Source organism: Bombus vancouverensis, chromosome 4 (genome assembly GCF_051014615.1).
Source record: "Bombus vancouverensis nearcticus chromosome 4, iyBomVanc1_principal, whole genome shotgun sequence".
Taxonomy (NCBI): Eukaryota; Metazoa; Arthropoda; class Insecta; order Hymenoptera; family Apidae; genus Bombus; species Bombus vancouverensis.
Window position 1 is genome coordinate 19,152,346 of NC_134914.1, and position 25,760 is coordinate 19,178,105.

The 25,760-nt window shown below is 36.8% G+C and overlaps 2 protein-coding genes across 4 annotated transcripts; one reads left to right on the forward strand and one right to left on the reverse strand.

Moving 5' to 3' along the window:
- The first annotated feature begins 694 nt into the window (after window positions 1–694).
- LOC117161481 (alpha-tocopherol transfer protein) lies at window positions 695–9,600 on the forward strand. Of its 2 annotated transcripts, none has more exons than XM_033343050.2 (7): window positions 695–1,074; window positions 2,926–3,165; window positions 5,068–5,159; window positions 5,425–5,670; window positions 6,335–6,529; window positions 7,084–7,255; window positions 9,134–9,600. In XM_033343050.2, the coding sequence occupies exons 2-7, from the start codon at window positions 2,964–2,966 to the stop codon at window positions 9,169–9,171; spliced, it is 945 nt and encodes a 314-aa protein (XP_033198941.1). In that variant the 5' UTR covers window positions 695–1,074; window positions 2,926–2,963; the 3' UTR covers window positions 9,172–9,600. The 2 variants fall into 2 exon arrangements, with proteins under 2 accessions (XP_033198941.1, XP_033198940.1); XM_033343049.2 differs by having other exon boundaries at window positions 697–1,058.
- Window positions 9,601–9,710: 110 nt separating this feature from the next.
- On the reverse strand, window positions 9,711–25,649 carry LOC117161483 (alpha-tocopherol transfer protein-like). 2 transcript variants are annotated; one of them, XM_033343051.2, is made up of 5 exons: window positions 25,510–25,649; window positions 12,103–12,276; window positions 11,388–11,941; window positions 10,810–10,960; window positions 9,711–10,427 (listed from the first exon to the last, which is right to left on the reverse strand). In XM_033343051.2, exons 1-5 carry the CDS (start codon window positions 25,529–25,531, stop codon window positions 10,399–10,401), a joined length of 930 nt encoding a protein of 309 aa, XP_033198942.1. In that variant the 5' UTR covers window positions 25,532–25,649; the 3' UTR covers window positions 9,711–10,398. The 2 variants fall into 2 exon arrangements, with proteins under 2 accessions (XP_033198942.1, XP_033198944.1); XM_033343053.2 differs by lacking the exon at window positions 25,510–25,649 and adding an exon at window positions 22,419–22,582.
- Between the last annotated feature and the right edge of the window lie 111 nt (window positions 25,650–25,760).

The following is a 25,760-nucleotide window of genomic DNA, read 5'->3' on the forward strand; positions in this document are numbered from 1 at the left end:
TCGAGTTGTGTTATCAACTAAACTTATTAATTATTTCTCTAACGTACATATTACATATAACGCTATGCGAATAATTCATATTTTTAAGAATACAATTTAGAAGATGGAACGTAGATAGCAAATCGTTTTGTATATTTTACATATATCGGATATACTGAAAATTTTCGATGAAAAATGATCGATATTTGAACTGTTATAATTTCGTGATTCGTAGAAATTCGTACAACAATCTACTTGGGTTCATTTACAAGCTCGAAGCTGCTGCCTAGTTCACAACATTTTTTAAGCTTCATTAACAATCGTTTAAATTTGTAGAATTTTCGAAAAGAAAAGGTACCCTCGCTTTCCTAACCGTTACACGATGTAAAAACATCTTTGAAAAATAAAATGTACACAGCATCGAACGAAGGACTCGGATATCTTCTTCAAACATATGTAAAGAATACTATGTAGAGAATAGTTTAATAATACATGTTGCGTCCATTTCTCTTAGCGAAGAAAAGGCTGAATCGCAATGAAAACGAAATCAAGCAGGAATACCATATCACGATGACGCATAACAAACGCGAAAGGTGATCGTAAATTAAACGGAATATGCGCATGTCAATTATACAAATGTTTTTAATATTGAGTCAGAAATCAGTTTAAAATTTAATTAGTCGCGGTGTCGCGGGTCGAGAAGGAGCATAACCTTCGTTGTGGGACTCACTGTCACGACAAAGGTGGGAGAAACGCATTCGCTTTCCAGCCGATTTCTGACTTGCGAGTCCTGCTTCGAGATAGTCTCCACCGAAGTCTCAATCACGTTGCATCCGTTCGTTCGATCGACCGATCAACTTGTTTCTCTTTTAACAGGCCAGCTTCTCAGTTTTTAGTCGTCCCTTCGTCACGATCCTCGTAATCGATACTGCGTTCGTGACATTCGTGAATCTTGTCGCGTAGAAACCGTGACATGACATCCTGCAGCCTCGTCATCGGGATATCGTGAGACGAACCATTATTCTCGTAAAAAAATTAATTTCCCAAGGGAGAGGCGCGATTCCGACTGGATCCCTCGAGTAAGTAAATTTTCAGGTATGACCATTTATTTGTCGATCGGTTCATTTTTATTCGTATTCGGTTCGATGCGTTGTCTGCGTTTAATATCGATGATCGAGATTGGTGTGTTATGGGAAGGGTTGTTGTTTTGGTTTTGGGCATTTTAGTCTTCGTGTTCGAATCACGGTTCTGAATTAAAAAGCTGAAAGTACGTATTTTGTGTATCTCATGCTAGAAAATGCGGGAATCTCGAGGATAAGGAAATAATTCTTTTCTAAGTTGTTCATTTTGTATCCTTTGTTAGTTTATCGACCGATAAAACGGTTGAAAAGGAAAATTTGGAATAAATCGGCACTGCAATATTTCGTTTGTTAAGACAGATTAATACGTATTTGATGATTTAAGTATAAAACGCAAGAGTTATTTACTGTTCGTAAAATATACGACTCTCAGCAAATTTTTATCAAACGACATTGCATATTTTATTTTTGGCTAATGACGTGACGTTATTTAATTAATAATTGATAATTAAACATATCATAGTTTATCTTTCTAGTATCTATGTTTTTGTATATATATAAATGACATTGCATAAATTGACTAAAAAAGTGTCGTTGAAGAGGGAAGGCCGAGTAATTAGATTACAGTATGTTGCATAAAAATCGCACACATTTTGAACTATTTTATCGTTTGAAATAATAGCAAGTCAATATTATCGGTATAAAGAAACTTAAAGACCTTCTGTTCGTATTTCTCCGTGTGAAGTGAATGGAAAGCAAGTTATGCGACAAAATTTCTGCAATATCAATCGCTGTATACACCCGTCAGATATCATTTGGAGTTTTTAGTTATCTTATCTGGCAGCGAACTACCGGATTAGGATAAATACATGTAAAATATAAATAAACGTTGCAAAGAATGAATTTTGTACGTTGCATTTCAACGATTCGATCCAGAAGAAAGTAGATATTTATTCGGACAATATTTGCGAACTTTTGTTGTACGAGCGATAAAACGATGATAGAAAGTTCCCCATAATATCATTTCATTATTTCCGTGAAAGTTCTTTGGGATTAATTATCATTCATTTTACGATTTACCGTGTGATTTATTGTGGGATATTCGTTCTATTAGAGTCGATAATCGGATCATCGATAGTATTAAAATTGTGTTGATAATTCGGTTAAAAAGTTCAAAAGAAATTCCTTAAATTATGTTTACTTTATACCTCTGAAGTAATAACTGTGCAAATAGTGAAACAGATCCTACGATTACTCGCGTTAAATTCCGTATTTAGCTTGTTTCAAGCAAATATTTATACACATTACGGTACATTCACACAAATACTCGCTCCCATCAATTTCGTTAACAACGAATAAAAACGAAATTTTGTATACATAATATTTATCCGATATCGAGAATACTAAATGGCGAACGATATACATGTAGAGGAAATAAATAAAAATTCTTCTCGGTAGAGAGAATAACGTAAACTTTATGGCAAACCACATGACTGAGCGCTGTCAGTGCTAGAATAACGTCTCAATCCAAAATCTTCCTCGAAATCAACGTGCAACGCACCAAACAATACCATATCGATTAAAAAGATTGGAGGATCGACGGAAACGCGCATCGGGCTGAACAACGTCCAATTATCACTGACGTTAAAATCACATTTAATTTATGTAAATATGATATTCATAAACTTGCACACGTATTACGTAAGTAATACACATACAATAGCAAACGTAATTCGAACAAACAGTAAAAGAAAAGGGAAGAATTATTTCTGCATACATATCTGTATGTGTATACACATGCATGTGGTTCCTATGTTTCTAACAAAAATTATATGTAACTGGTTTTTCATGTGTGTCCTATACATAGAGCTCGTTCAAGAGTAACAAAGCCTTGTCAGCGATCCCATGGAGCGGCTAGGAGAACAGGATGTCTGCATCGTTCCAACCAAATCGAGAGAATTGCCGCACTTGAAGATAGGCAGCTCCGTGTTGAAGGCCGATTTCGACGAAGGCGATGACTTCTACAGGGAAAAGACGAAGAACGAGTTACGCGAGACGCCAGAGGTCGTGGAACAGGCGTTGAAGGACTTCAAGGCGATGTACAAAGGTACCAGGTAACGGGACTGCTGGGAAATGGTGCCCGGTAGCGCTATAGCGTTGATTTCATGGCCACCTTAATATGCATTCACTCGGATAATCGTGAAATACAGGGAAGTTTGGTAGGAAATACTCGATTTTGCAGTTCGTGCAAGATTTAGGAGAATTTTCCGCGGATAGAAACGGTAGCTATGAAAACGATTAGAAAAGTATGGTTAAGTTTAAAAATGTCACATGACTGGCTTTACGAATAGTTTAGTAGGAAAAGGCTCGCTGTACGTATTTGGAGAGGATTTAAGAGAAGTTTGCGTTAATTCGAAGAATAAAAGGAAGCATTTCCAAGATGTTACGTGAATCGATATACGATAAATTAGTGACATTTTAGCCGATATGTGAGAAGAGAAAATACGCTTTTTAACACTTTACTGACCGTTAGCGGTTCAACAGGATACGCACGTTCGACCGACAGCTCAGGCGCAGATTCTCCCTGGCGCCGGCTCTGTTTCGGTTTAGACTCTCCAATACCATTCTTTTCGTTCATCGCGAACGGTAAGTTTTTCAAATTGGTATAAAACTATGGGAGCTTACAAAGCAACGCAACTGACGCAACTGAGCAAGGTACTTTAATACTAAATAAGAAATTATTGCTCAAATAATGAGAAAGATTGTCGGCGACAAAAAGCCGATTAACAGGCTATCGGTCTGTAAAGTGTTAAGAAATCTTGTTGTTTTCTTATCTGTCTATTGCAGATGGAGACGTTTAGGTAGAATTCAGGTAGGTTCATTTGGATAGAAAAGCGAAGAGCGTTCTTCGTGCAAATCTCTGTCGTGCAAGCATGTTACAATCCTTCTTTTATCTGTTGTACACTTCAACCGGTGATATTTTCTTTTAAATTGAATCGAAGAGGATGAAGAATACCACGTGAAACGATTTCTCATATGGAAGAGAGCTCGATAGATTTTCATCGACGTTTTAGAATCATTCGATTCTCTGCAAGTACTTTGAACAGGAAAATTGTAGAAAGACAAAGAATAACAATCGCAATCATTTATCAACCACGATAAATATTTTTCATATTTTCTTATCAGCCAGGTTTAGTGATCTGTGAGATTTTTCTCGATAAATCAAAATATCCTATCAGCAATAACGAAGGTGAAACAAGATTAATTAAGCAATCGACAAGACTAAAGTACAAAAAGCCTTTTATGGAAATAAATAAATAAATATTTTTGATATCTTGTTACCAACCGGGTTTAGTAATCTGTGCAATTTCCCCCCGATAAATCCAAATACTCTATCGATGATAGCGAAGGAAAGACAAGATTAATTAAGCAATCGACAAGTATAAAAAAGTATAAAAAACCTTTTACGGAAATACGATTTTTATGGTCGAATTATACTTTGAATTAGCCTCGTGTTGTTGCAGTTACTCTTATAGCGAAGAAAGGAGTGCTACGAACGACACGCAGCGTTGTCGTGATGTTACCACGCTGTACGTTCGTTTTATGCGTTCGGAACCGGTTAGGTGAAAATGAAAATTTCACTTTATCGCGAGCTCGGTTAATGTTCCTCGAAGGAACTTGATAGAAACTGAAGGTAATAGTCGCAGCGAATAATCGTCAAATAATCACTCGCTTTCTTATTTTAATAAATACTTTTTGCTTACTTAATTTTTTTTTCTTAAACAAGGAAAATTTTCTTCGTCACTATGAACGAGTTAGCGAACATCTTCTTTTTAAAATTGTACCGATCGTGATAAATACTCTCAGCAGTGGAATAATGTATCGTTATGATCGAATAACCGCTAGGTTTGTCTCGTTCGTCGCCTGAAACAATATCAATTTTCCTTTGTAAAGAAACGCCAAATGTAATTGCACGTTTCGAACGTGAAGGTTTGTGTTTCATTTTTAGACGAACCCGATCTGTTCGTGCCGGATGACGATGAATTTTGTCGGAAGTTCCTACGACCTTGCAAATGGTACCCGAAAAGTGCCTTTGAACTGGTGAGCTAAATTCTACCTTAACATACATATTCATACACCTACTGTCATTGCAATTCAACAACTGCGTCAATAATTATCGTTGAAACTCGAACAGTTAAGTTTGAAATAATTAAGAGAGCGCAACGTATGTTAGCAATAGCAGCGAGTATGCTGATTGCCGCAAGAATTTGTCAGCTGTCGATGATTTAAAAAAATTATTAGAATCGCACTTCATTTCGAAATTAGGTAAGAATTATATTGACAGAAAATCGTTGTAACTTTACAGATGAAACGGTTTTACAAGTTCAAGGCGAACAATCCACGCTACTGCTTAAATCTCTTACCCAGCAACGAGAAGAAGGTGCTGTCTTCAGATATGGTGATTCCGTTACCAGATCGTATGGCGGATGGTTGTAGAGTGCTTCAGATCAACTGTGGGAAAGCGTGGAACACAAAACTCGTCAGTATCGATGAAATATTCCGATCGATCATACTGTCACTGGAAGCGGCTATGGCTGAACCCAAGACACAGGTATACTCAATGGAATTGTCATGTTCTTGTTCAAAACAAATCTCGTTTTAAATCTCATCTCCATCTTTTGAATAAAGAAGAAAGTCAGGGAACGACGAAGAAGTTAGACGCATGAGAAATGCATGATGAAAATAAGGTGTGAAATGAAAGTATGCTATACAAACGTAAAAAGCCTTCTTCCTTCGAGTATTGGTTGAGCTTACAGAGGAAACGATTGTGTAATAACTGGTATGGAGTCCAGCTGCCTTCCAGCAGCATATTTAGTATCGTTAGGAAAGCACGCTCTATCGGAGTCGATACATAGCACCCTGAAAAATGTGCAAGTCTCATCGTAACATTCTATTCGAGTTCTCACAATACCCTACCATGTATTTTCCCATACGGTGCCGATCTTCCAGACGCATGCTTTATACGTACAACCGCGATATCGTGAATATTTCTCCATTTCGTTTGAAAAATACTGCTGTACCTTTGTGAATATCTTTTCCCTGTATTCTATTCTTCCTATTCTATCATATTTCTGTTTACCGTATTCTGTCTCACCTTATACTGTAGTTTAGACAAACTTTTGCCCTATTTATTTACTCCATTCTACTTGTCGCGTTACGTTAACGTTCTATTACCGCTATAATTTGTCACTATGTCTTTTACATGTTTTCTGTAGATTGCTGGAATCCACGTAATTTTAAATATGGACGGCCTAACATTGAACCATGTGACACACATCACTCCGAGTTTCGCCGCCTCGGTAACGGATTGGGTACAGAGATGTTTACCCTGTCGACTGAAGGGTATCCACGTAGTGAATCAACCCTTTATATTCAACATGGTTTACGCTATCTTCAAACCTTTCCTTCTGGTACGTGCTTCGACGATCATTTATCAACGAGTTCTCATTAACCCCTCCGCGTTTTCCGCGTCGTTTACGACCAAAGCGTATTTTTCTATCGTCAGAGAATTTCTTAGATCGTATGAAAATAAGAAACAATTGTTATTGGTCGCGCCTGATTTACCTACATGCGTTGAAAGCTTCTTTTCCGGTCGAAAGGAAAGTGAGATGGAGACATAAAAAATTCGATGATCGTAGTTTGGTTAATTTTGTGTCTAATGTACTTAATTTCATATTCTCCTATTTGAATGAAACAAAGTTCGATTACGACGGTATATCGAAGGAAAGACTAATCTAGATGCATATGCAAAAGTGAATTTTAATAATTTTGCATATTACCTCGTGCTAGATTTTGTACAGCTAAATGTTAGTTTGGATACAAATCAAACTGAGAATAACAATTTAACGATGTTGATACTGTTTCTTTATGTATTTATTAAATAGACGAGGATGATTCGTAACAATATTTGTCGCTTTGTAGAATATTTTAATTCGATCATCGATAATTGAAATTTCATTTACAGGAGAAAACACGTAAGAGGCTTCACTTTCACGGAACAAACAGAGACACTTTATTGTCTTTCATTAATGCGAAAGCTTTGCCGATGGAGTTCGGTGGCGAACTCGAGATGCCGAACGAATCGATTGGTCAAGGCGTTTGCGATTATTTCTGCTGGTTCGAGAAGGACTTCGAAGGTACTTTACAACTTGTCACTTTTCAATTTCTATTCCATATCCTCGAATATCCTCCATCTGTGGAAATTAATTGCATGCTGGTATATTATAGAGCGATACGTATACACATACATATAGGGCGTTCTTGCAATTTAGTGTACAAATTTTAAAAAATTTGTCAAAATAAGATTAATACAAAATTATCACGAGATTCGGTCTATGATAAAATTAATAGCATACCGATTTCAATTTTGCATTTACAAAGGCGGACGACACTTCGAAATGCGCCCACAAGTACATATACAGGGTGGTTGGTTACTGGTGGTACAAGCGGAAAGGGGGCGATTCTACGCGAAAAAAGAAGTCGAAAATATAGAATACAAATTTTTCGTTCGAGGCTTTGTTTTCGAGAAAATCGACTTTGAATTTTCGCTCGGTACGCGTGCGGTACGTTATAACGGATCTCACTGTGGATCGTTGTCTCGATGGAAAAATTAAAAAAAAAAATTTTTTTATTCTATATTTTCGACTTCTTTTTTGCACCACCAATTACCAACCACCCCGTATACAGCTTTACGTCGTACGTGAAGTTATTTATAGCTTTTAATACAACATTTATGGAATTTTTGCTACATGACGTTTTAGTTTTAGTTTTATCTATAGAATACACTGACGCAGTTCGGACATTAAATTCTTCAGGACCAAATTTTTATTAATTCGTAAAGAAAGTTAATTTTCTTCAACATCGTGTTAACGCGACGCTTCATTCGCTTCTGAATTCTGCTTTTCAATATTATAGTTGTTGAGGGATGTTATCAAATGTAATTTTACACGTTGATTTTTAACGAGTAGAGTTTCAAGCAAAATTAATCCATTAGTCCATTAATCAAGAAAAGATAAACGAGGAAAGTTAACACTTTGTTTAGTGGGAATGCCACAAATTGTGCAAATCGACCTCGACGTAAATGCATATTTTATGGCCACGTAATTTGATTTACCAATGCATTGGTTATTATCACGGGGTCTTATCGCGTTTGATTCTTTAAATAAATGTACAGTTCCCACGTTACGAATTTCACATTCTAATTCGAATTACACTTGATATTAGTGACTTGCGTAATTACGCATGTGTTTCGTTACTGCGTGCTATTATCGGCTATGGTTTGGGTTACGCAACTGCACCTCGTACAATTTCCCTCGTATACAGAAAAGGATAATTGCCGGACCATGCAACTTCGCTCGTTACGTAAAAGGATTAATTACCGTCTTGAAAAATATCTCGTTTATCTTTGATTCTCGCTTGCGAACTAAACCCCCACTGACTTTCTTCTTACCCTTCAACTATCTCCCTTTTACGCTTTACATACAGCTATATCGTTAACAGATAATAAATGTGTGAAAATATTGGGAAACTTCAAATTTTAAAGAACGAAGGATTTCTACAGGAACGGCAAAAACGAAAAGAAATTTTAAAGAACAAGAAAAACTATGTTTAGTCAATGAAGCAGATAATTGTTCTTTTAATCCTTCTATGGAAATATTTTATTTTTTCCAGGGAAAAAGAGTTAGGCAGTACGTAATTCTTAGTGTTAATAAAGGTCATCTCCTAGATTTTCAGGTAGATAGGGTTAAATGGTTTGTTACATGATCTGGTAAAGCAGCTTCTATTCTAGTTTGATAACAGGAAATAAACGAAAGGAATAGTTTGTCCAAGTTTGCGATTCGCGTGAATGCTGGACTTATATAAATGTTAGTAATACAAGTACAATTAGGGTAATAATATAGTCCCCGGATATCCAAGACTGCTCAACCTGCGTATTCACTTGTCCATATTAAATTTTCTAGAAAGTAGTTGACTTATGATAAACTCGTGCAAATTAAAAATTTGTCTCGTTACAGCTGCCAGTAAATATGGATATGTTAAGAGTACAAAATGACGAGGGACAAGGTGTAATGAGCGTTCAATTTGAAACGAGATAACAGAGATTTTAAGGTAAAGTGATTGTTTTCATTGAATAAGTATAACGAAATAGGGGAAACGGGTGATAAGCATTGGAAAAAATCACGATTTAAATATCAAAGAAGGAGGAGATTGGGAGTTCCGATAGTTATCATTATAGATGGATCGATGATCTTTATGCTCGCGTTGGATAAAATTTATTTGTGAAATAAGAAAGATAGATAAACGAATTACAACGATGAGCGTATCGAAGTGATAACGAAGTTATCTTGTAATTATCCTCGTTATGAATAAATAAATATTTCGTGATTTCAAATGCGATAAGTGTAACGGGCAATATACGTTGTTATTAATATTGTTACTTGGTTTAATAAAATATATAAGCAATAAATACATATAAATTATAGTCGTGGTAAATAATTGTGACATTGATGGTTCGTTGTATAATTGATTGATTACGAATATATTTTTAATAAAAAAATGTTGGTCGAAACAAAAATAATGGTAAAGCCTATGTGCGGTTATTATGTGTAATTAATTTAGTTTTTTTTTAATACGCATTAAGTACATATTTTACAAGCGTATAACCTTGTGATAAACCCACTTTGTTTAACAATAAATTAATCAACATGTTGATAACTTAATTTATACGAAACATATCAGCTGGTAGATTCTTCTGAAGTTTTGGGGAACTTTAAGTTAAGTAATTAAGTTAACAACACTATATATAAATCGTATTTCACTTTTAACAAGTTTACAGTATATCATTTTAAAAAAATACATCGAAGTACATATTAAAATAATACGAAAATAGGATAAAATATAGTACCATAAATATCGATTTAATATCATACAAAATTACTCTAAACTATAACTCGTATAAAATCCTGATAACTCGATTATTTATCTCCTGCAGTAAAAAAAGAATCATAAATCCACAACTGTGTAACTAGTTAACTAAAACAATGTGTCTACTACCCTTCCATTCTTTTTACAAAAATCTAGTTAATAACGCTTAGTTAAGAGACTTAACTAAAAATTACCTATTATAAACATTTATAAATAAGCAACTAACTAGACTGTATGTCGAATCTGGATTACTACTTTGTCGGAAGAACCCACAGCCAGCGTCTTTGCTCGAATATCGATTTTCGATCGAACAATCGTTTTTCCGTCGTTTTGAAGGCATACCGAAGCGCATGGATTATTTTTTATAACCATACGAGTTGATTGCTGAAAAAAGACCAAAGGGGAATCGATAAATAAATAATATCATGCGTAATATACATGCTGGGCCCTCTCGTACAACAATTTATTAATTAATAATATTATTAGGTTGTTCGAAAAGTTTCTTTCGTTTTATAAGGAAATAATAGACGCGCAACGTTTTTCCCTTTATAGTATTTTATCGAATTACGTACGATCAATTTTGTTCCGTTGAGACAAACACCGCGACATTTCACAGACTTGGTTTCACGTTTGTACGAAGGTGCACTGTTGTAAAAAAATACGTTTGCGAAAGAAAGGCACTTTTCGGACAACTTAATAATAAATTGACTAGTCAGAAACTGCGGCTATAGACTTCTCTTTCCCAATTTTGGAATTTGTCACCTACCGTCAAATTCCTTATCGCACATTAGTAACAATTCCAACCACTGTGATCCCGTTACACGTGGAAGTTGTAGCGTTCCACCGTAACAGGCGGGCAAACATTTTGGCGAGACGTATTGGTGGAACGATTTGCGATCTGACCCGTGGAAAATCAGCTGAAATCACCAAATTATGCATTAAAATCGTATTTTTTGTAATATCTAATACAATGCACTGTATGGATCTCATCGGTTAACATCGACCTTGGAATTTTACAAAAATTCTTTTCAAATATGCTAGGACATCGATCGACCAGATCCTGATTATCTACAGTCTCGGTTATCTACAATTTTTAATTATCTATTTACTAACTACAAATGCTCGTACGTATCATGCAATTCTTTCCTCTTCCTACGAGATCTTTCTTTTGATTATTCGTCACTTTCTCGGGTCAACGACCGTTATTGCTACTATACATGCTAATTGAAATTCCTAGTTAAATAACAAGCCGGTTAGGAGGTTAACAAATGGATCCTATCAGCCATTGAACTGCAACTTTCTCCGGAGAAAGTTGTAGAAATTTTCAAAGAGAGGTCAACTCACCCTACTCTTCAGCTTCTCCCTTAAGAACGGCTTGAACAACGCGAACACCATGTTGAACACGTACGGTTGGTTAATAATATGTATATTCTTAATTCGGAGAGGTACCGCGTCCTGCAGCCAATCGACTATCCTCTTCGCGATCGCTGGAGTGAATTGCCAAGCCTGCTGAAGAGTAAGTCCATCCATATCGAAAACGACTACGGCACCAGCGATTTGTGTATTTGGCTCTAACATGGCAGCCTCCACATACAGAACGCAACCTTTGAACACCTCGTCCAAAGAGCACTTGTTGTGCTTCCATTTTTTCCCAAGCTCGATGATTAGTATCCTTCGTCCACATTGATCTCGGTTGGGCAGCACGGTCAAAATATTGTGCTCGAATATGTTCCTCTCTCGGCTGGGTTTCAGATTATCGTACATGTCCGCGTGCTTTATTTTAAAACTGTAGTAATTCTTCACGAGTTTCAATGCCGATTCTGGATAGTATTTGCACGGCCTGAGAAACCGAATCAGCCAGGCATCGTTCTCCAGCGGACACTTCAAGTCGGTTTCGGCTGTGATAGATTAAGGGTGATAAAGACGAATCTATCGTGTTTTTGGTCTGTGATCTTTAGATATTAATTACTCGATCGAGTATCGTATCGTAGTGAAATTTTCGAGCTTTCGAACAGAAAGACATAATATCGTCGATCGGTATTTGCGAATGAAACTTTACCTTTCAGTAATTCCCTAAGTTGAGCGATCGATTCATGTTGAATTTCTGGCGTCTCACGAAGTTCTTTTTTCGCCACTTCCTGCAACTCCGGTCCAGGTGGCGATATTTCGAACTCGAGCGTGTAGTCGCCGAGTTTCAGAGACGGAATATTATCCCAATTGGTCAACATGTTATCTGCAATGTATTACATAAGTAAATAAATACGTTTCTATTAATATCGATTTAAATCATCGAAATCCGTGTGATATGACGATAATTAAACATTTACAGTGGCTCGATAGTTTCTATATAGTTTGTATATATTTTTCGAAATATCTGCGATCGGAGGGGTTGCTGCGAGAAGAAGGCAGTTGCGGAAATTTGAGTAAACCAACAAGAACCAAAATCAATCGAAATCGAATCACTTGTTGTCTATAAATATTAGAACATCTATCCGTTATATCTACTAGAACATTTTATTTAGTACTTTCGTTACAGACGCATTCGATGCGAACGATATAACGGATTTACGATAATATAATTCGAAAATAAAGGCAGCGAAGTAGCGGAGATTTCTATTAAAAATCAGTGACCTAATATTTACGGCCGACAGTGTACACACATTTTCGGTTTTGTTTCGAACTTATGATTTATTTATCGAAATGTTTTATATAACGCACATAATACATTTATCAAATGCTTTTTCACCAGCCACTGTACGTAACTTCTCGGATCATTAAAATCACAAACAAGCAACAGGTTAAGAGAATTTCACCACTGACTTTCCACCTCCATCTTTCCGATTTATTAGTTTCCTTTTTCCTTTCGTTTGTTTATCGTGTCTTCGCAGAAGTTATAATTCGTTCCGTTTTATGGTCTTCTCACAGAAATAATAATTCATCTCTGAATAATTCAATTCCTTTTCGACAAAACTCTCGACGATTCGTCCGCATCGTCGCGACTGACTACACATCCGATTCGCCAATTTGTAATTATTCAGATAAGCCGAGTGTGCAGAAAGCGACGATTTTGTCACGATAGTGACTCACTCGCCAGTCAAAGGCGGTTTGATACTGAAGAACACTGCTAACTCCGCGGAATTTAATTAACGAAGCGTACGTTCTCCTTTAAACGTTCATTATCATTTCACCTCCTCCTACTCGGCGTTTACTGAAAAACCAACCAGAGAAATTATATCGCAAATTCTATCTAGATTTTGTTCGCTCGCCATAGATTATCTCATTTCCAATCATTTTTAAGCATTCCTATTATTCTTGTTAAACCATCTGTTCGCTTTTCTTGTCTTTTAACGTACTTCGGACTTTGTGGAGTCGTCTCAAAGACTCGAACGTGATTTTGTCGCGAATTGTAATTATCGTAATGACGGGGACGTACGACAGACGGAAGTTAAATTTGCTTACAGCGCATGCAATAGATTGTAGCAAATATCAAAGAGATCGATAGATACATATAAAAAAAAAAAAACACTTGACATTGTAGAGAATAATTTAATAGCATGATAAACATATCGCGAATGTTCGTGTTAATTCATAGTTTTACGAATAGAACTAAACGTTTCAATAAAATTCGATTGGAAATTTATTCTAAGTGATATAACGAGTATATTACTTTCGATATGTGTAGCTGTCAATCAGGGTAGGCGCGAAGAAGCGAGTTGAAATGCTTACGAAACATTAGAACAAAGAATTACGATATAATCTAATCATTCTGAACGTTAAATATGTAAAATTATTAACACGTTAGATCGAGAAATATCGCAGAATGTTTGATCGTTTCCCAATCGTTTCGTGAAATACAACTAAAAAATGTAATCAATGTTTAATTGACATAGTCGTTGCGTAAGAACGAGACCACGTCAAACGCTGAATTTGCATTGGGAAACGTTATTCGACATTTTTTTTCCCAAGCGTTTCATATTCTCGAAGCAGACAAGATTCCTCGTACAGGCACGTGCAACGATTGCTGAAGGATGTATCCTTCTCCTTATATACTCTTCTTCTTTTTCTTCCTTCCATTTTCAACAATTACGCTTTCCCGGTCGCAGCTAGAGCGTGGAATCGCGTTGTACGCTCAACGATGCGGAAATCTCTGCGTATAAAGGTGTACATGTACCTTGGTGCAGATGTTTTCTTATGATTCTACGAGTGGAGATCTAGTGCGTTAGATGTATTCTCCTCTTTCTTTTTCGAGAAAGAAGCCAGATACTGTAACGTCTTGCTTACGAATCAATCCTGGTTCGACGTTTAAATAAATATACAAATATTTAACAATTTCATCGACGCTCATATGTACATAGTTATATTGGGTTCTGACTGTTTTTCCAACAATTTTATGGAGAATTATAAAGTAAGTACAAAGATTATCTCGTAATCGTTGTTCTGGGAGGATGACGGGTATATTCGAGAAAAGTATACTTTTTATTAGAATTTGAAGAAAAGATATTTGAAGGTAGAAACAAGATTTTATCGTTACTGCTAACTATCATTACTATTATTGTCAAGTGATTCGAAATAGAATCCTCAGAGCTTATTTATTCACGTACAAATTTTAACATCGTTCGATTTCTTCTTTATATTCATCGGACGAAGGAGGAACATTCGCATTATCGTATTCATTCCCTGCAAACTTTAATCTGAAATAAACGTAAATCGTATATGGAAATCGAAATTATGCGGATTGATCGAGGCCAAATGAAAGGACAAATGTTTCCTTTTGTTATCTATATAGATATTGTTGTAACGAAGAAACGAACAAAAGTGCATCGATGCAGTAATTTATAAATATTGCCCAATGTTGACACGTAATGCAACACAACGCAATCTTCTCCTATTGCTCGTGGCGCAGTTCACAGATCAGGCCACGAATTGTGTGCACACTTTCACCAAGAGTGGCAACGGCTACGTATTTCCACCGGAAAACCATTTTTAGATACGCGTTATAAAATTCACTGCGTAATTACTTCCATGCGAAAGCTTTTGCTATTTAAAGAAGTTAGTATAACGATAATATAGCATAGTTATATAGTTCTTTGCATAACCGGTATATTGTATAATATAGCAGTAATAGTAGTTTAGCATAATGATAATTATATGTAAGTAGTATCGTAATAACTTTAGTTGGAACGAGAAAGGTAAACGCATGAATATTCAAGTAATCCGTGTAATTAATGTTGTTGTAACGTTTCACATTATAAAGAACATGTTATAAATTTTCCTTTAGTACGTGATTATTTGAAGCGTATGTAAATGGTGTTCGCGTAATTAGTAGATCGACCAGAATCAACTGGAATTAACCAGAGCTTTCCTCGTAAATGGTAGATAAGGAAATGGACGGTAACAATCGAATACGTTCTTCGTACCAGGAGTTAAAAATTCGCTACTTCAGCTCCATCCAATTCTTCCTCTCGACATTAATATTCTTAATCGATCGATTAACCTACGTTACCAGGGATGTATACAAAATTCACTTTGTTCTTCCACTGCAATAATAAAATTAGAATCGAACTCTGTTTAAAAGACTGAAACGTCACCAAGAAGCTGTGCTAATCGTTAGACGAAAATTCACGAGAAACAAGTCACAATTTGAAACTCCTATCTCTGTTTTTCTCGACGACAAACTCCTCTTCTTTTTCCACGAGCCGTACATTAACGACGAATGTTCCCAATTCGACTAAAACGAACACTTTGCTGCGCACACCCTTCACGCCAGTTACTCTCCTTTGTTTCTCCATTTAGGAGAAACGGACGGCAAAGAACATCATACTCTGCGAACGACTGCGAATACACGAGACAAACATTACCTTTGTTTCGCGTCTTTTGTACACCGTCGAACGCGTAAAATGGTCGAGCAAAAAACGTCCAGGGATTTTACGTAACGCAACGGAGAAGGTAACGCAGACAGAAAACGAGATAAAGGAATCAGAAAGGTATTTTGACTCGATCGGTCGTTTGACATCGACGAAATGGATCACGTAACGAGAAATGGAAGAGAAATACCGATAAAAATAACGAGTAGTAATTTGGTAATCATAGATAAGGTATTTATAGGCATTTTGGAACGAATAAAGGACATTGAATATTAATCGAGAATTAAATCACTAGAGAGTTACCATTATTCTTGATACAGTCACCTCGTTTGAAACCTTAGACTATAAAAAAAATCTGCATATTATTATTATCGTCGATTCAGTTATTATTTAAAGGATTATATATTTTTGTTGACTCGTTACTTCCTTATATTCTTTAAGATAAAAGAAACGGTAACGTTACGAAAGAATACACAACGTTGGATTAATATGAAAAACGTGACAGCTGTTCGATGTTTTTGTCCGTATCGAGGCAAACAATGTCGGATGAGAATTATAAGAAAATAGTAAGTGGTTGTAAGAAGAGATGAATTGCGAATAAAAAGGAAACCGTAGCTGGTTTTACACAAGTGTGTGACGTAGGTATTAAATTCGGAGGTACTTTGAGGTGAAATTCGCAGCCATTCGTGGCACACGAAGACAAAGATCGATCCTGTTCCCCTGGAACAACACAACTCGTGAACATGGTACCCTTCATCGTACCGAGCAGTTTAATTGAATCGAAATAGCTAGTGGTTGAATTTATGTACATAAATATATCAATCGTTATTCCGTTAGCGAAATGGAACAGTTTTCGACGAGCTCGAAATCTATTTTGATTACGTTGAGTATATATCAAATTTACAATTCTACGTCTTGGAATGATAAAGCGGGCAATATTAGACTTTGAGATTCGTAAAGGCCAATTTGTTCGATTATTCGACCGAGTCCATGAAATATGAATTAATTGGATCGGGTATTTCTCGTGTCACCCAGAGACGGCCTGAAAGGGCGATCGATGGCGAAAGTACGGAGAAAAAGGATCAAGGACGCGATCGCAGAGGTAATTAGCGGTTGGCAGGCGAACAGAGAAACAAGAAAGAAAAGTGGCGCGCGAATTCCGCCGATTGCGTAAACTTTCTGCTTACGATACTGTGCAAAAGTTTCTGGCTATTTTTGATACTACGCGTGACGACTAGTCGCGTGTAAAGTGCTCTTAGTCGACGTACACATTTCTTCCTCAAAGAGACCTGCTATTTAAATATTTATCTTCCTCTTGCTTTCCGAAGACATCCTAAGAAGAAGGCATTTTTCCTATTAAATCGAACATTCGCGTCATGTGAACACCTTTTTTCCTTATTTTTTAAGCTGTCGGAATAACTTATGTAATAAGAAGCTATTATGGATTTAAAAATCACCAAGATCTTTAGAGAGATAAAATAAACGTTTAAAATTCTGGAACGTCGTACTCGTCGTTGTTAAGTTTTAAAAGTCGACTCGGACGAGTTAATGGATTATGAAATCAAAGGTTGACAGAGGTCCGTTTCTTTCACCGTGTCCGACCTCGAGGTACAGTCAGCCACGAAAAAGGAGACGCTTGTGTTATTCGAGGTGAACCTGTTTCACGATCAGGGTCATCGGTGTTATATTTTGTTTGTTCAAAAGACACGAGGCGCCTACGATCTGGCTGGGGACCGCGATTGTCTCGGGAATACGAGTCGTTTTGCAACCGAGAACTCCGAATTCGTGGCTTCTGGAATTGGACATATTAAACGTATCTAGATTTCACCTTGACATATAATTAATACAGAGGATATATCACGATCAGAAGTTACAAATCGTGGAACGTTTATTTCTCTCTAAAAGAAGTTCGTGAATTAGCACATTCGATTTCACGTTCCCTTCTCCTGCCAACCACCCTCTGTCAATATTTATCAGCGTGATTTATGAGAGAGTCGAAAGCAAGGGTTACTGGCGCACTTGCATTCGGGGTTGTAAAGTTTTATCGAGCAATTCCACTTAGGCGCTTCGACCCGCCATCGCAATTGGCAGTCGACCAAGAACTGCTGAAACACAAGAGTGCAACGAGGTAAGCCACCTTCGCGACCAACGCGAAGATTCGTGTACTATTTAAACATCGAAATAGGAGCTGAACCGATGCCAGCATTCGGTTTCACATTTTGCGCACGTTCGATCGTTGATGGACTTTCGCATAAACCGACGTTGCAACAGGCTGCGTCTTCGATGAATCGTTTCTCACTGACAACGAGCGTCTGTACCGTTTGTACGTTTCCACGAAACTGTTTTCTTCGCGAGAAAAGGGAAAACGCATGTACTTTTTTCGTTCATGGTGGAAGTAAAAATCTAGAGATAGTCGTCGAATTTTCGTTCAACTCGAAACTCTAGTTAGAGGTCAGTGAGATAACTCTCTTATGCAATGGTCCAGAGACGATTCTCCATAGCAGAAAACTCTTGCCTCTTTCTCGTAATAGTTAGCCTAGAGCAATCCGAGAAAACTTTCCCATCGTTGAGGATGCGTAATACCATTCTCGGTGTTTGAAGGAGATCGTTAACGATCGTCGGAACGTCGGTCTTACGCCTTGCGTCTGCAAACAATTGGCAATCAACCAGACGACGACGATCACCTCCTGCGACGTTATTTTTCTTCCTGTTCTTTCAGGAAAATTCCAAATGTTTAGTTGACTCGGATATTCGAATATTATTTCATTTTGTTTCGCGTTAACGTAGAAATAAAATAACGGATCGTAACTATTTCAAGAACTGAAATTTATGTCATAATTGTTCTTAACTCTTAAAGATTGCGTTTTATACGAAAATTCAGTAAAGAATCGAGGATCGTTCGGCGAAGTATTTGTTGTTAATTTGCGCAGGGTTATATAAAGAAACTTATTCCGTGCCAATAATTTTGTTTATCGCCGTAAATAAAATCTGTAGTTTCTATTACTCCCACAAGGCAAGAAAGTAGTTCTTGATGACCTGTCTTTTGTCTAGACGTTGATTACAGCACGAATGATAACCGAGAAAGGTGAGCTTAATTTCAGAAAGGAGCCAGGAGGATGAAAATAGAAGGAAAATGAAGGCAGATCTCACAATGGGCGTTAAGAAAACGAAAACAGAGGAAAGATGAAGATGAAAACTCGAGGAGAAACAGGAAGAAAAGAAGAGGAAGAAAAGCTTCCTCCTGCAAGCTGTAACGCGTGGAACGAAGACATGCTCGTTACGTTAACTTTGATTGGGTCTTTAGATAAGAAAAGAACCTGATTTTCAAGACGACGAAGAAGAAAGCAACTTGAAATGTCAGAGGAATTACAGAGTCTTATTAGTGTGAAAAGAGATGGGAATCTGGTTCGTCGGCATCGAAGAAAGAGGTTTTTAGATAATTAGAGAACGGATGTTATAAAATAGGTTTGCGAGAAAAGTGTTGGCAGAAGCTCGATCGAAGTAAGGTAAGATTATACAAAAATAACAGGATACTAAAAATTGACGTAAGAAATTCTGCTTTACGATCGATCATAATTAAAATTCTTCGTGATTATGTCGACAAAAATATATCGATGACTGTTCAATGAATCATTATCAGGCTACCTTCAACGAGTAATATTTATGTTCCACAGAAAACAATTTCGTGATTTTATATGTACGTCATTCGTAATTGACTTTCCTTTCGGGGAGGGAAGTGTATTATTTACAATCCGTTCGAAATTACTTGGACGAATATAAAACGCAGACAAGCAATAAAGAAATTGTTGACTTTGAAAAATATCCTATACACTTTTAGATTTATGGTAAAATACTTAAAAATATTTTTATTGAAGAAACTTCCCATCTTCGTTCGAATATTTTCTTACTATTTTGTTACTGATTTATCTCACAAGCAATGACAAATATTTTAGACATTTCAGAATATTTTCAAACGCTGAATACAGGTACGAATCATTAGATAAAAGACATTATTGGAATTCCAATTTAAGATATGTCACAATATTCAATTGAGGACGTACTCTTCAAAAAGTTTCGTAATTGTTCATTAAAATCTTAACTGACAAGACTTAAATAAGCAAAATCTTTCATTATCAAACTATTAAAACTGCGTTACTCTCTAATGACGAAGCAGTCTAAAGAGTCGTCAAACAATAGCGTTATCTGTATATGAAGTTAGGACGGATATACGTACACTACCAATGGTAAGTATAATGAGTTACACATAGAAAACTTTGATGAATTTATTATATGTGTGGTAGAAAATATTATGAGTTTTCGCCAAAACCGAAAATGTACATAAAAATTGCAAGACATTTTTCACAAAATTGCTGTACGATGTTTACATCTTGCTTATATCTTCGCTATAGCGCACTAACTTCTTATCGTACATTAACATTTAAAACTGAATTTGATCGTGTAATAATATACTATGAAACTCACTTGTAATAATAATAAACGATAATATCGCACAGAGTCTTTTCGTAATTTCTTCCCGTAATTTGGTGATTAAATTATATTCTGTCAAAAACGAACAAATCTCCGCATACTTTCAAGCGTTGCAGCGCGTTTAATAAATTACACGAGTACCGTGTACTCTACATCGTATTTATATTAAAATCAATTTTCCAGCTAATTCGTAAAGCAACAGGATAAGCGGTTCGAAACTTGACAACGACGTAATAGTACGATCACGGGAAACTGGTTAGGAAAATGTTGTATGATTCTGATGTAACTGTGCACACGTAACAAACGTGCCATGGTCGCAGAGAAACCGCTGGTTTCATTTGTAAGACGAACACGTGCGATGAACACAAAGAGAATTGTCTAGCATCGGGACGGTCTATCGAGGAATACCTTGGTCGGCATTTAGTTTTTCGAAAAAGATCCGGCTGTAAGGAGTTTTCGTGCGGGATAAGTGTTTTAAATTTTCTTGTAAAATTTATCACAGAATCTCGACAAGATTATCATCTACGTAGGAAAGTGAATGCTGGTTAAGTGTTGTGAAACGTGTGCGATACTTTCATCACTGGCAGAAGTAATATGGACGCTAGTGTGTATGTAAATCGTTGCGTGTTTTCTATCGGCACGAATACATTATCGTTTTACTTGTCCGCCTTCCTTTTTTTATTATATCTTCGATTGACGTAGTGCGAATAAAGGTCGGCGACGAGAACAATTTTGTTACACGTCATAATGACCAATCTTAATTCCAAATGAATGTATTTTAATTTTCAATTAACGCTTCAAAGAAAATCTTATGAAATCGATTTGACTATTTCATGGTTGACTTGCTTCCCTGTTTTTGTCACTTTACGATCTTAGTATACGATACGATGTATCTTGCGCGTATCGTCTCTTACGATCGTCGTGTTGATTTAACGTGATTTTGTGCCCGTCATTTCGATCGAAATGTGATAAAAATCATGTTCGATTTATTCATTAATTCATATTAATTCACAATGTCATTAATTTTGTGTAATCTTCGCTGCTCAAGAGGCAGAAGGAAGCAAATAAGCAACAAGTTTCTTGTTTGCTAATACAATTTACGTTCCTGAGATCAACTATATTCTTGTTCCTTTTAATGAAAAAATAAATATTGAAACAGCGAAACAAAGAGACAGTCGAGGATTTGAAAAAACCGATTTTCCTCGTTGTTCGTTTTCCACTTATTTGATATTTACACATGACGATAAAAATTGATCGTTGTACGAATAATTACAGGCTTGCGAAATATTACGCGAATAATTAGAAAGAATAAATACAAAGTAACGATTTTAACAAGGGAAACAAGTGTTGGAACGGCCCACGATAACGCAACCTTTTGCTAAATGGCTCGTCTTGATCAATGTCATGTTTACTTTTAAATTACAAACCCGAGAGAGTCACGATAAGAGGGACGCAAATGTCAAGTTAATGTTAATGTTAGCGTAAAAATTTGGTACCCTGGTAATCGGATTGTCGAGTTGACGTTTACACAAATTCGTTCCTTTCTCTTCTAAAAACACTCGGAAGAAACTACTGAAAATCTCAACACCAAAAAGGACGAAGTAAAAATATAATTAATTCGTTCGCTAGAAATCTTTCCAACAATATTTCATTGTCGGATCAGTTGCCAAGATAAATTCGATCACATCGTAAAGCTAACGAGAGAATTTCTAACAAAACACGAAATTACAAGGTATCAATTTTTTGTAAAAATGATAAAACTCAATCTATAATTTTAATATATTATCGCTAATAATAAGACCGCGCGACTTCATGCATATATCGATATATATGTTTCGATGTCGGATAAGTGATTCACATAAATGCACGAAAATTCACGGTAATGACATATATTATAACGTCTGATGCGATTATAAACGATCGATTAAAAAGACGTTCGCACGCCTTAAACCTACCAAACTTCCATACAATTCTACAAAAACAATAGCAACAGCGCTCCTACACGAAACCAAAGAGTACTTACGTTCGATCATAACAAGTGTTACTTGACTCGGATCCTCGGTATCCTCTTCGGTTTTCTTTGTCAACGAGACTTTAGAGAGTTTGGCCGATACTTCGAACAAATTCCTTGGAAATCGACCACTCGATAAAATAACTAACACGGAACTGAAGCAAATACTAATGAATCAGCCAGTGTATCGACCAAGACACATCGACGGGACGGAAAATTCTGTCGACGGAACGAGTGAATATCCTCGAGGTGGGGGCGCAACGGTCGAGCGAACGAAGGCGAGAACGTTCGCCGAAGAACCGCGACGTGCGTTCGATCGACAAAACGGACGAAAATGCGGTGGGACCGGGCCCAGAGACCCGTTCTTATAGGCTCAACAGCTTCGCCTTCAGGGTCGAAAAAGTAAGATTAAACGATTTTTCGCGAGCGTCTACGATTCGTTCATAGGATCGATGATCATCGTTGAGTAGGTCGGATCGGAAGCGCGTTTCTTTTCGTATCGGCGCGACTCGATCGTCGTTGTCGACGAATAGAACGAATAGAACGAGATAGGAAACGCGGCATTGAAACTTGTACTGCGAGGAAAATAGTCACGTTTCACGCCGTCTGGAATTAAGCTGACCGATTCGTTGGAGGGGAAATGGATTTTATTAACTGATCGAGTGGAAATCTTGGTCGAGCTGTTTCCAGAGATTCGCACGGTGAATAGAGAGCCGTGTGACAGGTGGCTGCAGGGAAATTGAACTCCGCTATGGGAAGAATTCGACCTGGAAATCGACGAGCAAATTGGAACGTAATGTCGTCTCCTTGCTACATACGTGATATACGTTTCTTCGATTATCGTTATGAGATACGGATCATTAACGAATACAGGATGCTAACATTTGAAGAAAATCTTAATAACCCACGTAAATCACACACGTAACGATTGATATGGCAGAAAAATTGCCTTTGTATGAAAATTGATGGATATAATTATATTTCAATTTATTTACCGTAGTCGTCGTAATGTTTGTGAAAGTAGGTGTACGTCTTTGGATCTAATATTATAAAAAGGATATACAGGCAGCGTCACATTAATGTTTCAATATCTTTTAAATCTGAGTAACCTTTTTAAAATTAGACCGAGCGATTTTTTGACAAGCTATTTAGAAGAATGAATTTTGCGCATTATTTATGACGCGTAAAGAAAACGTCGAAAAAATTGCAGTTGATTGGAATTGAAGAATCACGAAGAAAATTGTAAAGAGTAAATGTCGCATTTTTCAACTTTTTTATCATTAACTTAACTTAATTAACATCTTTATGAGCTATAAACGGTTAGAAATAATGAAAATCGCAGTTATTTACGACTTTCGGATAACCGTAATAAATTTGAAGATTCTTACGGGGAATCTTTCGATGGCTGTCGCTCGTTTCTGCATCAGCAGATTTCGATAGAACGTTCAGTATGTCTATAACTGGTATAAATCTACAAAACGTATCGTTTCGATTTTCGTTACAGACCCAGCTACAAAGGTTGTAAAACGCGGCCTTCTTTATTATTTTTCTCGCGATTCCGATCGATCGAAACTTTTTACGAAATCTTTTAATCTTTTTTATTCATCCATTGAATTAATCCTTCCAACTTCTTAAAAAATTTCAAGTCGTTTAGTCCAATTTTTAAAGAGTTGTTCCATTTTAAGGCGTTTCGAATACAAATGCGAGCGACTGCATACTATTCTCTTTCATCTATCGCGTGACAAAAACCAGAAGAACGATAAAAACAGACTTATCATATTTTTCCCATGTGATTTTCATATACACGTTCCTTCGGTGTAATTTTTATGCTTTACACGCAATGGATTAGCTTTTTCACTTTATCCATGATTCTCAAATCATTTTTTTTGTTGTGAATATTCGAACGATGTAAGTATTCGCGCGCCAACTGGTAATTATAAACTTTTCAGACGCTTAAACGTGAACGTCGTAGGAATGCCAAACTGGTTGGGACTGTTTGTCACGCCAAATCGAAAGGTTCTTGAACCTTGAATTAATATGCGCCGCGTTTTCCATTCGGTGGAGCGCAGAACTGCGATCGTTCGCAATACGCGATCGGTATATAGTTTTGAATCTTTCGCGGGTCGGTTTATTATCGTCGTTTGACGCCTTGGCGCTGAAATGCAGTCAGTCCGATTGCGGCAACTCTACGATTAGATAAAACGTTTCGAAATGGTGTTCGGTCGTGGAAAGTTGAAACGTGTCTCTTCCTTTCCCCTTTTTGTTTTCTTAATTAAAATCATGGCTGTTGCTAGTGACGCGATTAGGAACCAGTTTTTGAACGTGTATAAGTCTGTAGATGTGGAGATGACACTCTGAATTTCAAGGCTGGTACGGCTTTTCTCGTCGTGAAAATGTCATGGCCGATTATTAGATAACAAAGATAAAAAGTAAGAAAAAAAAATAGACAATTCTACAAATTCGAGTGAAACACGACGATAAAAATATTCAAACTGTATGCAACAGCGGATAAAGGATAAGAGCAAATAGAAAGAATTCGATGAATATATGTTGCAAAAAAAAATATTCGCTTTAAAATAAAATATTCAGAAAAAGATACTTCTGAGTCGAAAATACATTAGCGGGATCCGAAGTAAGAGAAAATAAATTTCCATGAATTTAAATTAATACGATGATAAATGTGACGATACAGACGCTATTGGGTATATCAATTTTGTAAATTATAAATATTTCAGAAATTACTGCCCAGATATACCAATATATAAATAATATTGTTGCTATAATAGATACTAATTATTCGATCGAATTCGATTCGTTTCGTTCGTGATTAACATTCATCGATATAACTGTAAATCTTCACTCATCGAAGATTCATCGTTGAAATTGCAAGATTTGATATTCCATTCTTTGCCTATCACTTCCAAGCCACGAGTAAAATTCCAAGTTACAAAAATCTCGCAAATCTACGAGTTGCCCAAACTAGACGAAAACGTTCCCAGCATCCGCACACGTTCCACTAATCGTGATTCGCCCTTCGTCATCACCACGACCCCATGTACTCGACCCTCGGTGACCGGAAACGGAACGGATAACTCTCACTCACCGTTTAGCCGTGATTCCATCATTGACTTGACTGAAGGATCGACCGGCGGTCGTACGATTCGACGAGCAGAGACGATGCCGTTGTCGTGTCAGGCAAATACGATATATCACGCATTAGTAGGTGATGTATAAACGAGGTTCTCTCCTCTATATAAACGCGTTGGGGAACTCGGTGACTCGAGCTCTGACCTTCCTTCCTCGTTACGATCGACTTCCCTCTCTCCGTATCTGTCGTCGATGCTCGTCGACGAC